The sequence below is a fragment of the Eulemur rufifrons genome, chromosome 24, assembly GCF_041146395.1.
Source record: "Eulemur rufifrons isolate Redbay chromosome 24, OSU_ERuf_1, whole genome shotgun sequence".
NCBI classification, from domain to species: Eukaryota; Metazoa; Chordata; class Mammalia; order Primates; family Lemuridae; genus Eulemur; species Eulemur rufifrons.
This window is the reverse complement of record NC_091006.1, coordinates 23,905,863-23,921,013: the sequence shown is the minus strand read 5'-3', so window position 1 is coordinate 23,921,013 and position 15,151 is coordinate 23,905,863. Positions and strand designations below refer to the sequence as shown.

The following is a 15,151-nucleotide window of genomic DNA, read 5'->3' as shown; positions in this document are numbered from 1 at the left end:
TAATTCTTTCTTGGATGCATAGTTTGTGAATATTTTTTCCCATTCCATAGGTAATCTATTAACTCTGTTGATTATTTATTCTGTTGTGCAGAAAGTTGTAGTATGATTAAGTCCCATTTATTTATTTTTGTTTTTGTTGTATTTGCTTTTGGGGTCTTAATCATAAATCGTTTGCCTCAGCATAATGCACAAATGTTTATTCTATGTTTTCTTCTAGAATTTTTATGGTTTCAGGTCTTACATGTAAATATTTAATCCATCATGAGTTTATTTTTGTGTTGTTGATAGATAAGGATCAAGGTGCCTTAAGTGGGGAGCACATTCCAGGCCCTGCTCCCATGCCAGGCACACTCCTTGAGAACTTGGCTGCGGACCCTCGCGAGCCAGAACAGTCCGTAGGAAACCAGCTCATAAAGACCCAGAGTGTGGGCGTGGGAGGAAGGACAGGGGACAGGAGAGGCACCTTCCCACCCACCCTCCTTTCTCCTTTCAAGGGAACGCCTCTCAGGTTTAACTTCTGGGCTTTCTTTGCACTCAGTTTATCATTGTTTTTTTAATGATTCCGCAATTGATAAGCGATTGGATTTGCCAGTCTGGACTCTCAGGCAGAGAGGAGGGGCCCGCTGCTGCGTTTAGGAGAGGGGACTCCCCAAAGAGGCTGGAGCACTGAGTCACTTGCCTGTTCCTGGCAACCCACCTTTATCTTCAGGACAGAGTTTGAGGCCTGGCACTCAAGGCCATCCGGGCTCCTGCCCCTCATCACAGCCCCACCCCACCCCTACACTCCAGCAAACCCAAACTGCCTTGCCCTGGAGCCCCCGCCCACGTGTGGCCCCACACCACACCTTTGTTCCCTCCATCCCTTCCCCTGGAATTGTGGCGCCTCCCTGGGCCAGATCCTGCCCGAGTACCCTCCAACCTCCGCTCAGTCGCCGCCTCCTCATGAACCTCCTTGCTTTCTTCCCACGGGGACAGAGCCTGTCCGTAGTACACTGAGGTGCCCACTCTGGTGGCACATTGTGGATGTTTCTGTCCCCTCTACTAAACAGAAATTCCCTACCCTTCTCCCCGCCCTGCCGCCCTCCCAACCCGCAGTCCATCCTGCCCGGCACAGGGCCCCACATGGAGTGTGGCAGGAAATGTTCATTAAATAAATGCACGGGTAGTTTAGCAGCAAAAAAAAAAAAAAAAAAAAAAAATTTCCGGCACGTATTTATTGAACACGGTGTCCTTTCCCCAGTGTAGGATTTTGTCTGCTTTGTCAGAAATCAATTGCTTGTAGGTGTGTGGTTTTATTTCTGGTTTCTGTATTCTGATCCATCGTCCTATGTGTCTAATTGCACCACAGGTGCTGAATTCACCTCAACCTCCTGTCTGCAAGGCTACCCGACTGGCTCTTGGTTGTGGCTGAAATGCTCTAGGAGGTGAGGTGTAGTCATGCCACGTAATTGCCTACAGGGGTGGGAGGCACCTCGCAGAAGACACAGGGAGCTGGGAGAGAGAACTGGCAACCCTACCTTCCCCCATGGGAGGTAGTAGCTTTTGACCTTGTGGCACACAAAAGCACTTGCTGTGGCTTCTTAGAGGCATACAAGTGAGTCCCAAGCTCCACAGAAGCCTGTGTGTGATAGGTGTTCTGTTAGAGGCAGGGCAGCTACTTCCAAGGGCCCCTGCTTAATTATTCCCTGCAAAACACAGACCAGTCCAGAATGGAAACATCCCTTCAGCTGCATATGTCTGAAGAGCAGTGGTCAAGAGAGGGTAGAAGGAGAAGGCTCCAAATGGTTGGGAGCTGATGAGCTGGTCTCCTTTGTATTTAGGGACCCTCTGGGAGAATGCACTCTTCTCTCAGCAAAAAGTAGCCTGGCCTAAATGCCCAAGCTCCAGAAAATCTACAGTTCCTCCAGGTTCACTCGTTGCTCAAGGCTGTGTGGTCTGAGTATGTGCTGAAGGGTGGAGCACTGTCTGTGGACTGAGCAATGTAGAGACCCAGGGCTGAGAGTCCCAGGTCAGGACTGCTAGTGAAATACTGCCTAGCCATGAAGGAGGGGAAATGACCTCACCCTCTGTGCAGAGCCCAGGTGCAGTGAGGAGAGTACTACTGGGGATATACCTCCCCTCCTCGCCCCCATTCAAGCCCAGAATTGGCCATGCCACAGCTCACACTTGGGAGCCAAGGCAGCTATGTCCACAGAATTGGGTTGTTGGAAGAGGGAGGTTCTTGTCTCCGCACCTCTTCTTGGGTTCTGGTGCTGCTTCTGCTCTGGGGTAGGGTCACTCTCCTGCCCTATAGACTTTTCTGCTCTCATGTCTCTACTGTTCGGGGTGTAGACAACTTTGCATCATGAGCCAGAAGCTCTCTGGTGCAGGAGAGTGTGCATTCTGCCTTCCTCTGTCCTTAAAAAGCAATTGTGGCACTTCCCAGTCCCCTTGAGGTAGCTTGCCCAGGTGAGAACTCCAGGAATACTGTTGCTCTCCTGCCTCTCCCTGTTCCTTTGAGTTTATCTCAGTCCAAATGGGTTCTTGGGAATGTTGGTGTGGGATCCAGTAAAAGGGAGACTGAGGGGCTGTGACTTCCCCCACAAGACAGAGGCCCCCAGCCTGTGTGCAGGCGCTATGGCACCTGCCATCTCAGATGGAGCATGTGGTGGGGGAAGCAACCCTACATGGGCCCACAGCCCACTGGTCTGCTCCCAAGAAGCCCTCAGTTAGGCGATGGCCGCAGGGCCTGGATTTGTCACGGTAGAAGGGCTCTCTGACAGATTGGGAGCTGGAAGACTGGCACAGGTGTGAGGGGAGGAAAAGTCAACACTTCCACCTATCTCTTCCACAGACGCTGAATCCCTCAGTGGTTAGACTCTGCCAGAACCTTTCTCCTTTTTGTTCTGCTCCACAACTTCTTCCCGTGTGACCTCCAGTTAAGGTATGTTCTGGAACCTTTCCCACATATTTCACCTGAGCTATGCTTTCTTCCCTGAAACTTATTCTTCTGTTTCAGATCATCTGGTGAACAATGTCTCAGATGGCCCACTATCCTCCCCCTTCTCTAGTGTTTTTATGCAATTCTAATTATTGAATAGTTTTCAACAGAAGTTAAAACTACCAAATACTATACCAAAATGAAGTAAAGAATTCTGAACATTTACAAAACAATATTAATACTGTGACTGGATAGCTTGATGGTCTTCTCTTCATGTATAACCTATGAATGGTAAAGTTTAATAAATTTGGTATAATTTCTAAATTAGAATAGTACATGTCTATGAAAACCCATATTGTGTTTAGTTTTTTTTTTTATTTTCCCCTAGTTTTTCTTTACTCTTCACCATAAAATATTTCTCACTTTTAAACAAGTATCACATTTTTTGTAAACACACTTTGATTTGACAAACTAAATTGTGAAAAATCAAGTTGCCACAAGAGGAAGGGAATCTTACATCACAACCTCTTCTTGCTGAAATAAACTGAAGGAACTACATCTATAAGGGATTACAGCTTCGAGTCTAAATCTAATTATTCCCCTTTTTCCTTCTTTCCTGCTATAGCAAACATCTGCCAAAAAAACAGACAACACTTTGTGATGATGAATATAGCAGTTACCACACAGGCCAGCAGGAACCCAATCACATCCAGAGAGTGGTACTGGAACCACGTGAGGTCGTGGGCTGCGACCCGAAGGTGTTTGGCTCCTTTGTGGCGCATGACAAACTCGATCCAGAAGACTGCTCGGTCTAGAGGTTTCATGGGCTGATCGTGATGAATTCTTGATAATTTCATAGCATTCTCTTTATACCTGGAAAAAGAAAGCATAAAGATTCCAACACTGAAAGTAAGTTTACTGGCTAAACATATCAAATTCATGAAAGGTTTTTGAAAAGTGTCCTACAAATGATTCAAAGGAAATGTCACAAAATTGACATAGAATTTGAATATTTTAATATGAGTCATTATAGACAGCTTGATCTTTAAATTGGAATATTATTCTTAAATATATTTTTAAAGGGAAAATGGGAGGTCAGGCGGGAAAGTTACTATCTTTCTAGCAGAGCAAATATTATGAACCATTCTAAGCACTATAAGTAAGATAGTGGAAAGGCTGAGAATGATCATCTGGGTGTTTTCCAAAGGGAATTGTGTCAGGGTGGCTGAAATGCCTCCTGAGACGTCTCTCTGTTTCTATTCTACTCTTCTGTCTTCTACTCTCTGCTTCCCACCCAGTACCAAAAATGCATTTCTGTGAAACAATTGTCATATCATGACACTCCCTAACTAAGATTTCCATCTGGATTCTCATCACAGAGAGAATCTCTTCTTTGGTCTATAGGACCCTACATCCTCAGTCACTGCAAAACTAAAAAATATTAGACCTAATGGAAAAAGCTATTTACAAAACATTATAAATTATATGATTCCAATTATAGCAGAGTTCTAGAGAGGGTAATCCAAAGAGAAAAAAATTGGTATTTCCCTAGGGTTAAGGGCTTAAGGGAAAATACATGCCTCATAAAGTTTATTTTGGGTTGATGAAAAAGTTCTAAAATTATGTTATGGTGATGGCTTAAAAATGCTGTAAATATATTAAAAGTATTTAAATTTATACTCTCAATACCTGAATTTTATGCATTGCAAGTTGTGTCTCATTATCAAATCTATTAAAATAATGACAATATAAAAGTAAATTTTGAGTAAGTACAAGTAGTACATTCAGAAATTTTATGAATTGAATTAAAATATTGTATCATTTTTGTAAGTTCATTACTCCTTTTAACTGTGAATTTTGTCTTCTTTTCTAAAATTCATCTTTTTTATACTTTTATATATATATATATCTGAAGTTATTTTATGTAGAACATTTTTGCACTAATTGGTTACCCATTAAATTTATACAGTTTAATGCAACTGTGAAATAACTGGTGAAAATAAAAACAGGTTACATTTTTCTTAAAACATGTAAATTCGTTCAAAGTTAATCAACTAATAAAAGGGATGAATCTCATCTTCCATGCTGACAAGAGAACCTATCTATGAATACAACCTAGCAAAAAAATTAATATACTCACATGGGATCATTAATGACTGTTTTCAAAGCATTGAGCAAATCTGTACTTGACAGTGTGTTGAAGTCCACTCTAACAGCTGCTCCCTTGGCCTTCATGTGAGCAATGTTGTCTGGTTGATCCGCAAACAAAGGAATGCCCACCATAGGGATCCCGTGGTAGATGGCCTCATAGATGCCATTGGCTCCACCATGAGTTATAAAAGCCTTGGTTTTTGGATGACCTAGAATTGGGTGAATATCAGCAAAATTATTCATTACAAGTCTTAGGAATAAAATGAGAAATGCACAATATAGGACACTGAGAGGGGCAATGTTTTCTAGATGACAGATTAGAATACCCATGAAACTTCCCTGAAATTGCATTCAGATTTCAGAGGAAGAAGCACGTACTTTTGCTGGCGAGGTAAGTGAAGGCTGCATGGAAGAAATGGTGTGTCACTGGAGAATGGGAAAATGAATGCAAGATTTCCAGGTGGACAAATTGAAAAAGTGCATTCTGGATAAAGAAAGTGTACAAGTAATATAAAAGGAAAAGAAAAAGTAAAGAATAAGGTTATTCATGTTAGAACATGTTCTCTTAAAGAAACAGTGCAGTCACTGAGTGTGGCACGTCAGGTGTCCAAGGCAGCAGGGAGTGTGATGGGAGCAGTGCTGAACTCAGAGGAAGGACAGACCACACTTCACTGTGGAGCTGTTATCACATTGTAATAAAGAATGGGGACTTATTCCAACAGAACACGCAGAGTCACTGGTAATAGAAGGGGACCTGTTATTTTTCAATGTCATCTGAAATAAACCTACTGTGTGGAAAAGGATGGGGTAACATTCTGCAAATAGGAGACAGACAACCCAGCAAGCAATTGAAAAATTTTCTGAGAGGCAATTACACCTGAAATAAAGATATTAATATTTGTTTATAGACATAAAGAATATGGGTGTTGTCACAAAATGGCAACTGATACACTTTATTCTTACTCACCAGGACTAGAAAATAAATACAAAATATTTAGTCTTATTTTTGAGATTTCAAAAATCAATACTCACTATCTTAGTTGCTGTTGACCTACTATCACTCTAGTTGGCTGTTAGTCATATATTCAGTACTTTTTCTCCACTATCTTACCAAGAAGGTCATTCTGGGGCAACCACTTGTACAGCCGAGTATTGGGTCCTAAGGTATCTGGTTTCTTGCCATCAAATCTCCATAGAACCTGTTAGAATAAAGAAAATACCTTGTTCCATGGGTGGAACTCCAAGGTTATGGCAGGTAAAACTCTAAAGGGGTTATCAAACATCTATCTAGTTAAACCCCTTCCATATAAAAGATGAAGAAATTAGAACAAAGTCATTAAGTAATGAGAACTACTAAAACTCTGAGGTAAATAAAATAACCAGATTTCATGTGCATAGTGTTATAATTAATTTTGTATATAAGATTTCTAAGCAATGTAGACAAATGATATTTTTAATGGTAAATTCAAATATTTAAGAAATTGAAAGTAAACATAATTCTAATATTAAAAACATGCATCAGTAATGATCTTTTCATTTGTTTATGTATTTTATACTAGCTGTCATCTTCTAAATTTAATAATAATCTTTTTATTTCCTCTTTTAAATGTTTTATTTTTAATTATTTTGGACACATAATAGTTGTACATATGTATCAGGTCCATGTGATATCTTCATACAGGAATACAATGTGTAATAATCTAATCATGCTAATTGTGGTATCTATCACCTCAGGCATTTGAAGGATATGAGTTCAAGTTCATTTATATATACTTGTTACATAAGTAATTTCTTTACAGTTTGACATTATTTGACTTACAAAAAATCTATAAGATGAGCTATGTATGAGAAAGTTTCCAGGGCTGCATTGATACTATGCATGACTACTGTTAGAAGTTGTTAACACTTCTTCCAAGAAAATTTAAGTGGCAATTTTTGACAAAAACTCAGAGTATTATCACTATTTTGAGTTTTGGAAATTCTTTCAGTGTAGAAAAATAGAGACAGTGGGCAATTTATGAATAACAACACAGCTGTTGAAAAAGCCTAAAATTGTATTTTGCCAAATTTTTCTTAATAGATCATTGACACTTAGATGATAGGCTACAGCAGTGATTCCTATGGTCTGCTATAGCTAACCATTTCCATGCCCAGTACCAAAATAAGCTAGTGATTGCAGAATTCCCAGGCAATCCTCATAAACTAGAGTTTAATTTAGAAGTAGTTACCTTCTACTTGCTATGTGAGCATGAGAATAATTTAGAGTTTTTAGCAGAAAAGTAGCAAGGTCATTAGGAGAAGTCTATGTCAGATGGAAAACTAAAAAGTAATTCACGAATACACATGGACTACAAGTGTATTGTGTATATTAGAAAATATGTTCTTATTGTATTTTATGAAGGCGGCATCTGAACCTCTTCCCATTCCTGGCTTCATTCTAATTGACTCCTTCCTTTATTCCATTCTGCTTCCTCAACAGAAGGAGCTGTTAACCTAGTGGTGAGATCAGAGTCTTTGTGGGGCTACATTATATAATGCACAGGTTTTGCTCTAAGGGCAGGATCCCATCTGCATCTTTTCATTAGCTCAGGGCCCAGTCCAGAAAGACAGGCAAGGTTTTCTCTTTTCTAAATCTACTTGCCTAGGTGGGTACCTGGAGTAGTGATTTCTCAGCCCAATCATCCTTTCTCTGAATAGCAAACTGAACAGCACAGCAAATAGGCTTATTCCAAATTTACAGGAGGTACAAAAGGTCCCATCACATGGGAAGCCTAAACTGCAATGCAGTGCAGACTTTTTTCAATACCTGCTTATTGTTTCTGTGCTACTGCAGATACTCACTAAAATTTAACTTCTCTCTGATAATATCTGTAGTGTATACTGTGCCCTCAGGAAGTCTGCTAGCAATAGCATCAAATGACAGGGCAGAATTGGGTGCTTTCTGTGCACATGCTTTCAATACCCTGGTAATACCAAAACTTCACTGCACCTCTTCAGTATATTTGTTATGATCACAGTGTTAATGTCAAAGTTATTATAAATGAAAACCCACCTCTTTACTATTGTAGCTTTTTCCATGTATATTTTAGTTTTTGAGCTGATATCTAAGACAATTAGAGCTATCCTAATAGTTAACCCTTTGGATAGGAAATTTCTGCAGCTGTACTCTGCAAAGTTTAACAGAGTGATTCAGTAGCTGTCCACCATCAGGCACTTTATCTAACCTTTTGTGGGATCTGGGCAAGGGCTGAAGCAATCACATTGGCTCTTTCTTCTGTCATGTTACTGATCATGGACCCCAGAGAAAACACCACAACACCGTTTTCTCCAGAGCTCTGGACAAAGTCTTCCATCTCCTGTGAAGAAAGAATGTGTTCCATCACAAACGGGTATCAGTATAAGAAACATACTTGAAAAGCTTGTTAAAAACATCTAAGAAGAGAAAATCAAGTATTGTTAAGAATTATTAGACTAAGGACCATTTTTTAACTGAAGTAATCACTAAGTTTGTTTGGAAAGAAATGTGTATTATGAGATAGATGGCTTCATTTGTGGATATTTGTGCAAATATGTGTTTGCATGTGTATGTATGTATGTGTGTGTGAGGAAGAAATGAAGTGGCGCTATTACAGTGTTGTTGGTAGAGAAAATGTTAGAAAATATCATACCGAGACTCTTCATTTATATTATTATATTTGTCAATATAGATTATTAAAGATGGCTTCACTTGGCTTTAATTCTATGTGGTTGTAGTTCTAAATTACTATTGTTCATTTCAGGTATTTTTCTGTAGAATTTTTTTTAGTTTGGAGCCATTACAAGCATTCTCTGGTTATGACAAGGAGGAAATCTTACTAAGAGTTGGGATAATTTTATATCTATATTTCTTTAGTTCTATAATCTTTGTACCTCATTAAAAGTTAGTCAGAGTTTCCAGGTCTTTTCCCCTAAAACACACACACACACACACACACACACGCACAAATGTTTACACACTAAATAGCTGAGGGTTAAGAATCACTGAATTTCAGGATTATGATACTGTGGTTTGAAATTTTAGTGAAATAGCCACAAGTATTTCCTTTATAATACAGAATTTTATGGTATATAGTTACATAGTTGAATGATCACATTTCTTAGGTTATTATTTAGGTATGAGGCAATTTTTATCTTGAAATTACACTGTTCAATTGATGTGCTATTTATAACCGGCTGGGAGGGACTGCCATTATCCCCTCCCTGTGTCCCACAGAGAGCACCTTTGCCACCAGGCCTTTCGTTCATGGACATCTGGTCACTCTCTTGAGTAGCTCAATCACACTATATAAAACTCCTGGTGAATATGTGCTGACTTGGAATTGATTGAGAATTATTCTGACTTGAGATTTTAATTCTGTAACAATTTTTAAATTTTAATATATTCTATACAGGAATAATTCTAAAGTGCTCAGTATATTCTCCCAGCAAAGAATAAACAAATAAACTAACCAAGAAAAGCAAAGAGAAAACAAATTAAAAATAAAATGAAATGTAGAACCAAATATTTCCTGGATATCACATCAAAATCATATACTTTTTTTTGTTGTTCCTTTCATATTAAATTAAGCAATTATTTTTTTCTTTGTGTAAAATGATGATGAATTCCTTCCAACATAACAAGTATACTTTTATATGTTAATCATTTCAGTGAAGCTTCTGCTTAAAAATGTTGTATACAAAACTAATTCCCAAGTTTGAAAAATACAGTTTTAACCAAATGACATCAGTTTCAATATGAGGGTCACTGTACTATTAACACTATTCCATGTAATACATGGATATCCAGGTATTCTGTGTGATTCAAATGACCTGAAGCCACATTTTGTGTAACTTGTGCTCAATGTTTTGTCTCACTGTCTCACTGTCAAAAATACTCTGGTTCATCTATTCAGTATTTAAGTAATACAACCTCTCTAAAGAATCATTACTGATCTCATTCTGTGACATCTTTATAAAAATAATACAAGATCAATGTAAGAAATTTTGTAGTAATATGAAAAATTTGAAAAAAAGGTATTGCGTTTCAACCATACTCTCTGCCCAGAGATATTCCCAATTTAAAGTTTGTGTGCTTTCATTATGACTTTTATTCTGTTTATATAGCTTAATGTATGTATATGAATATGTTTAGAAAATTTTATATAAATTTTAATAATAGAAAAAAATGTAATCTTGTTCTCTTAATCATTTGCCCCTCATTTTCCAAAGAAACTTGCATTATGGATAATTATTTTTTTGTAAAATTATTGTAGTAATATGCACAGAGTATAAGTTTTTAAAGTTTTTCAACATAATATATTTAAATCACTTCCAGTATTTACTTTATGAATATCTGCCACAAATATTGAATCTGCCCATCTTGATTTATTTTTTTACATAGTTTCATATAAGTATACTTTGAAACTAACAGCTATATGCATTTTTAAACTGCTTAATATATTTTGCTGTATGACTTTCTATTTTGAAATACACAAGTAGAATCTCAGAACTTAGTATTTAATGGAAAAGTAAGCAATTTGTGGGAACAATTACTTTATAAAATAATTAGAGAATACATTTCACAAGTATTGACATGAATCTAAGTCATCATGCAAGTTAGCAGCAATAGCTATTATTAGTAATTATTACTATTTTACTACTATTCATCCTGTTCCTTGCTTGTCCTCCTTCTTTTGCTCTCTTCCCTTGTTACTGGCACTATCATCTTCCTTTAAAGTATGTGGGGAAATTTATTAATAGGGTTAGATTGCACACAATTTTCATTAATCTTACTTATCCTTTTGTCCCTTGTGAAAGTTACCATAAGCAATTTGCATTCAACATAAATATTAGGTTTCATCAATGAATAAGATTTCAATTTTATGTCTGTGCTAATAAGAAGGTAGACAAAAAAAAGATCATACAATAGTTCACTAAAAAAGCTTGCTTTTCCTTTAGTCTTAAAAGTATGATATTAAAGTAAAATATATTTGGTTCTTATGTTCCATGATAAGGAATATTATTTTATATTCTGGCATAATTCTTTTAAAAATTAAATCTAAGGTTACTTTTCAGACGCACATTGTAGAATTTATTTGGTCTATACTATATATGGACTATACATTATTTCTGTGCTTCTCTAACAGGCTATTATGATGTTCAGGCAAAAGTTTTCCCAGGGAGCTTTACTGAGGTATCCTACAGACTTGGCCTAAGGCAGGAAACACCTGCTCTGATAAGGTAAATCATCCTTTTTATGCTCTAAGAGGTAAAACTCTGGGATCTCAGCGAGGAATGATTTCAATGCTGGAGTGAAACAAGTAAACATTAAGTTTTGCTGTCAGTAATTTTGGGACACCTTTATATTGGTGAGGAACAGTGTTCCTTTTAAGCTGGAATAATGGTGAAGAGCTTCAACGCTTACAATAAATATACAAAACAAAACAAATCAGAATATGTTCACCTTAGGCAGGGATTTGGCAGGTTTGCAATGGAGTCCTCCAATGAAATCAAAATTTGGTAAGAATGGGCGAGGAAATTCAAAATCCCAGTAGGTTCGAATAAGCCACATATCAGCTTTCTTCATTGTCTCATAGAACGTAGTGGGTCTGCCTGAAGGGGAGAAAGAAAGAAAATATAGATGACACATGAGAGTTGTCATGAGAATATAAAAGTAATTTCCTGAAAGAAGTTGGAATAACGTAGCCAAAGATATATAAAGTGTTTGAGCTTTGATAAACATATGCACACATGAAGATACGGGAATAATTTAAATCCTATGTACTATATATGTTGCTCATCTGTGTGTATAAGGAAAGCAAAGTGTTAAGAGAATTTTTAGAGGAGATATGTCTCTAACCTCAGATTAGTATATTCACAATCATCAATAATTATTCATATAAGCCACTATGGAATTATCCATGCATTTGTTTATTTTCTAAAGCTGAAGTAGAAAGTAAATATACATTTAAGCAAGCCTTTGAGTTCTACTGTCAATTAATCCTACCAAACCCATAAAAAATTCCTTCTAATAAGAACTCAGTTTAAATCTACAATTTATGAAGCTATTTCCATATTGCTTCAACAACTGTATCAAGAGTTTTTTGAATATATCGTTGAAATTCTAGTACCTACTACTTTTGATTCATGTGACGATCTTAATAATATTAGTATTTTAATAATAAATATATTTGGCCAGGTGTCGTAGCTCATGCCTGTAATCCTAGCACTCTGGGAGGCTGAGGTGGGAGGATTGCTTGAACTCAGGATTTTGAGACCAGCCTGAGCAAGAGCAAGAGCAAGAGCAAGATCCTGTCTCTACTAAAAATAGAAAAAATTAGCCGGACATGGTGGCGCATGCCTGTAGCCCAGCTATTCGGGAGGCTGAGGCAGAAGGATTGCTTGAGCCCAGGAGTTTGCAGTGGCCGTGAGCTAGGCTGACACCATGGCACTCTAGCCCAGGAGACAGAGTGAGGCTCTGTCTCAAAAAAAAAAAAAAAAAAAATACTACCACTAATAAATATATTTAGGAAGAACAGCTAGAAATTTTCAAAAATTATAGAAATGGATAGCTTTTGCTACTCCTTCATTTGGCTCATATTTTACTTATTGTAGTTATCTAATTTAATAAAATATAGACACAAACTTGGATGTTTACACATCCATAAGGTTTTAGGCCTTAAAACAGATAATCTTGCCCGGGTGCGGTGGCTCACACCTGTAATCCTAGCACTCTGGGAGGCCGAGGTGGGCGGATCGTTTGAGCTCAGGAGTTTGAGACCAGCCTGAGCAAAAGTGAGACCCCATCTCTATTTTAAAAACAAAACAAAACAAAACAAACAAACAAACAAAAAAAAAAAACAACCAGATAATCTCCAAGCCCTTAGTGAAGGAACATAGAAATGTGGAAATCTCAAATTTTAGATGCCCATTTCTGAGATAGACCTGTTTCTCAACTGTGAAGGAATCCTTCTGGTTATATACAAAAATATTTTAATTTCTAAATAAGTTACACAAGGAGAAACAAGTTCTTCAATGGTACATTGATGGTTGTGCTAGAAAAAATGTATAACTCCTCAATCTTCACATCTGCGTTCATCAATGTGTTTCTTGATGTGTCTATTAACTTGTATAGAGATGAAATAATGTATAGTATAGTAGATATGAGATTGTTTAAAAAATCCTAAGTGCTTTAGTTTGTACATTTATGATTTCTTGGCATGTCCTGTATAAATTATGGCCATAAGGTTGTAACTGATTCTATTATGTTTCCATAATATTTGTGAGATTTATAGATCATCTATATTTTCATTTTATAATTGCATTAATGAAACATATACTGTTCTGAATTCATATTCATACAAGCTCACCTTCCAAGGCACAAGAAAAAGTAGGAATTAATAACCACCAATTAAAAACATACTCACCCAGTACTTCAAGGTACAACTGATCCCACTTCTTCACATCATATGCTTGGAACCAAAAGTCATAATAAAGCACATATATCATATTTTTTATCCTCTCCGTGAATGTCATTTGATCAGTTAACTGTGACATAACTACAGGTACATATGAAGGAGGGAATAGAAGTCCTCCACTATGCTTCTCAAAAGTATAGCCAGCAGAACAGCGGAGACTATACACAAGGGGTGTTTTAAGTATCTCAGCCAGCATGTCAGCACAGAAACCGACGGCATCTGCAAGAACGACATCAAACTTTGATTCTTGTAGCTTTGTCATAAGTTTCTTGTTTAAAACTGCATCTTTACAAAGCTTTCTCATAACTTCAGAAAATCCCCACATGAGATCTTCTATTTCTGAAACATGTGACCAAAATGTGTCTTTTGGAAGATCATACATTGCTCTACGGAACAGTTGCATTAAAGAACCATCAAAGTCATCTTTACTTAAAGATGTAGGATAGACTTCAAATTTAATTGCAGATGTTTTGCTGGGATCAATAACAACGGATGCTGAAGATGCCAGTACAGTCACCTCATGTCCTCTCTGGACAAGTTCATCCAGGATTGTCTTCATATTCATCCAGTGGCTGTATTCTGTGGGCCACACCAGCACCTTTCCACAAGTCCCAGAGCTAAAGTAACCACTCAGTTGCATCAGCAGAAGAAGAGAAGTCCATCGCAGAGCCATCCTGGTGCAGGGCAATGCTTCTTTTAAAACTGCTGTTCTCTTCTGCCCTTTCTCATGCTTATATCCAAGCACAAATCAATCAAGTTAAAATTTAACTCCTACACGTCAAAGTAAGTACATTAACTGAACAGTCTGAGCATGTGGTTGGCAAGTGGACATACCAAAGGTAGATGAGTTCATATTTACTCAAGTGTGTTTAATGTCCCCTTTATGTTTATAAGTGCCATAATCCAGGTAATTTTGATTACCTTGTGTGTGCAAGTAATCTTTTTACGTAACGTATTTTAGAATAGTGTCAAAAATTGTGGCAAATGAGAGGCTCCTTGGTGTGCAGTCCCCTTGATACAGAAGTAGAAATAAAGTAGATACAAAGTAGTTGAGTCAGTATTTCTTGAATATTATGGTTCAAAGATTTGTTTTTGTAAAACTTTGTTGATAGGTAATGTATATACCATATGATTCACCATTATTGTTTAAAATTTAATGTTTCCTAAATGTGCTCAGAGAATTGTGCATCCACTACAACAAATAGTTTTGTCTCCCTAAAGGAAACCTGTGCACTTTAGCTCTTATCTTCCCACCCTGCATTTCTCCATCCCCCCTGCCCTAAGCAACCAATAATCTAATTTCTATATCTATAAATTTCCAATTTCTGTACAATTTGGTAAATGGAATCATAACTATGTGGTCCTTCACGAGTTGCATTTTTCCGTTAGCATAATATTTAAAAAGGATCATTCATGGTTTCCCTTATATAGAGACTTCATTCCTTTTTATTGCCAAATAGTATTCTATCACATGAATATACACAATTTTTATTCATTTATCAATTCATGGACATTGATTTTGTTCAATTTCTTTGCTTAGGTCTAGCAGTATTTTTTTTTTTTTTTACAAATGTAAGCTGTACTG

General features: G+C 37.2%; 1 protein-coding gene across 1 annotated transcript in view; it reads right to left on the bottom strand.

Annotated features, from left to right (window-relative positions):
• Positions 1–3,480: 3,480 nt before the first annotated feature.
• Positions 3,481–15,151, bottom strand: part of LOC138374859 (UDP-glucuronosyltransferase 2B4-like) — a 68,222-nt gene continuing 56,551 nt past the window's right edge. Inside the window, exons 3-8 of the mRNA XM_069458064.1 lie at positions 13,516–14,296; positions 11,553–11,701; positions 8,296–8,427; positions 6,183–6,270; positions 5,061–5,280; positions 3,481–3,793 (exon numbers count right to left, since the gene is read on the bottom strand). Coding sequence (XP_069314165.1) covers positions 3,514–3,793; positions 5,061–5,280; positions 6,183–6,270; positions 8,296–8,427; positions 11,553–11,701; positions 13,516–14,296 — 1,650 coding nt within the window. The 3' untranslated portion in view covers positions 3,481–3,513. The remainder of the gene's footprint in view (positions 3,794–5,060; positions 5,281–6,182; positions 6,271–8,295; positions 8,428–11,552; positions 11,702–13,515; positions 14,297–15,151) is intronic.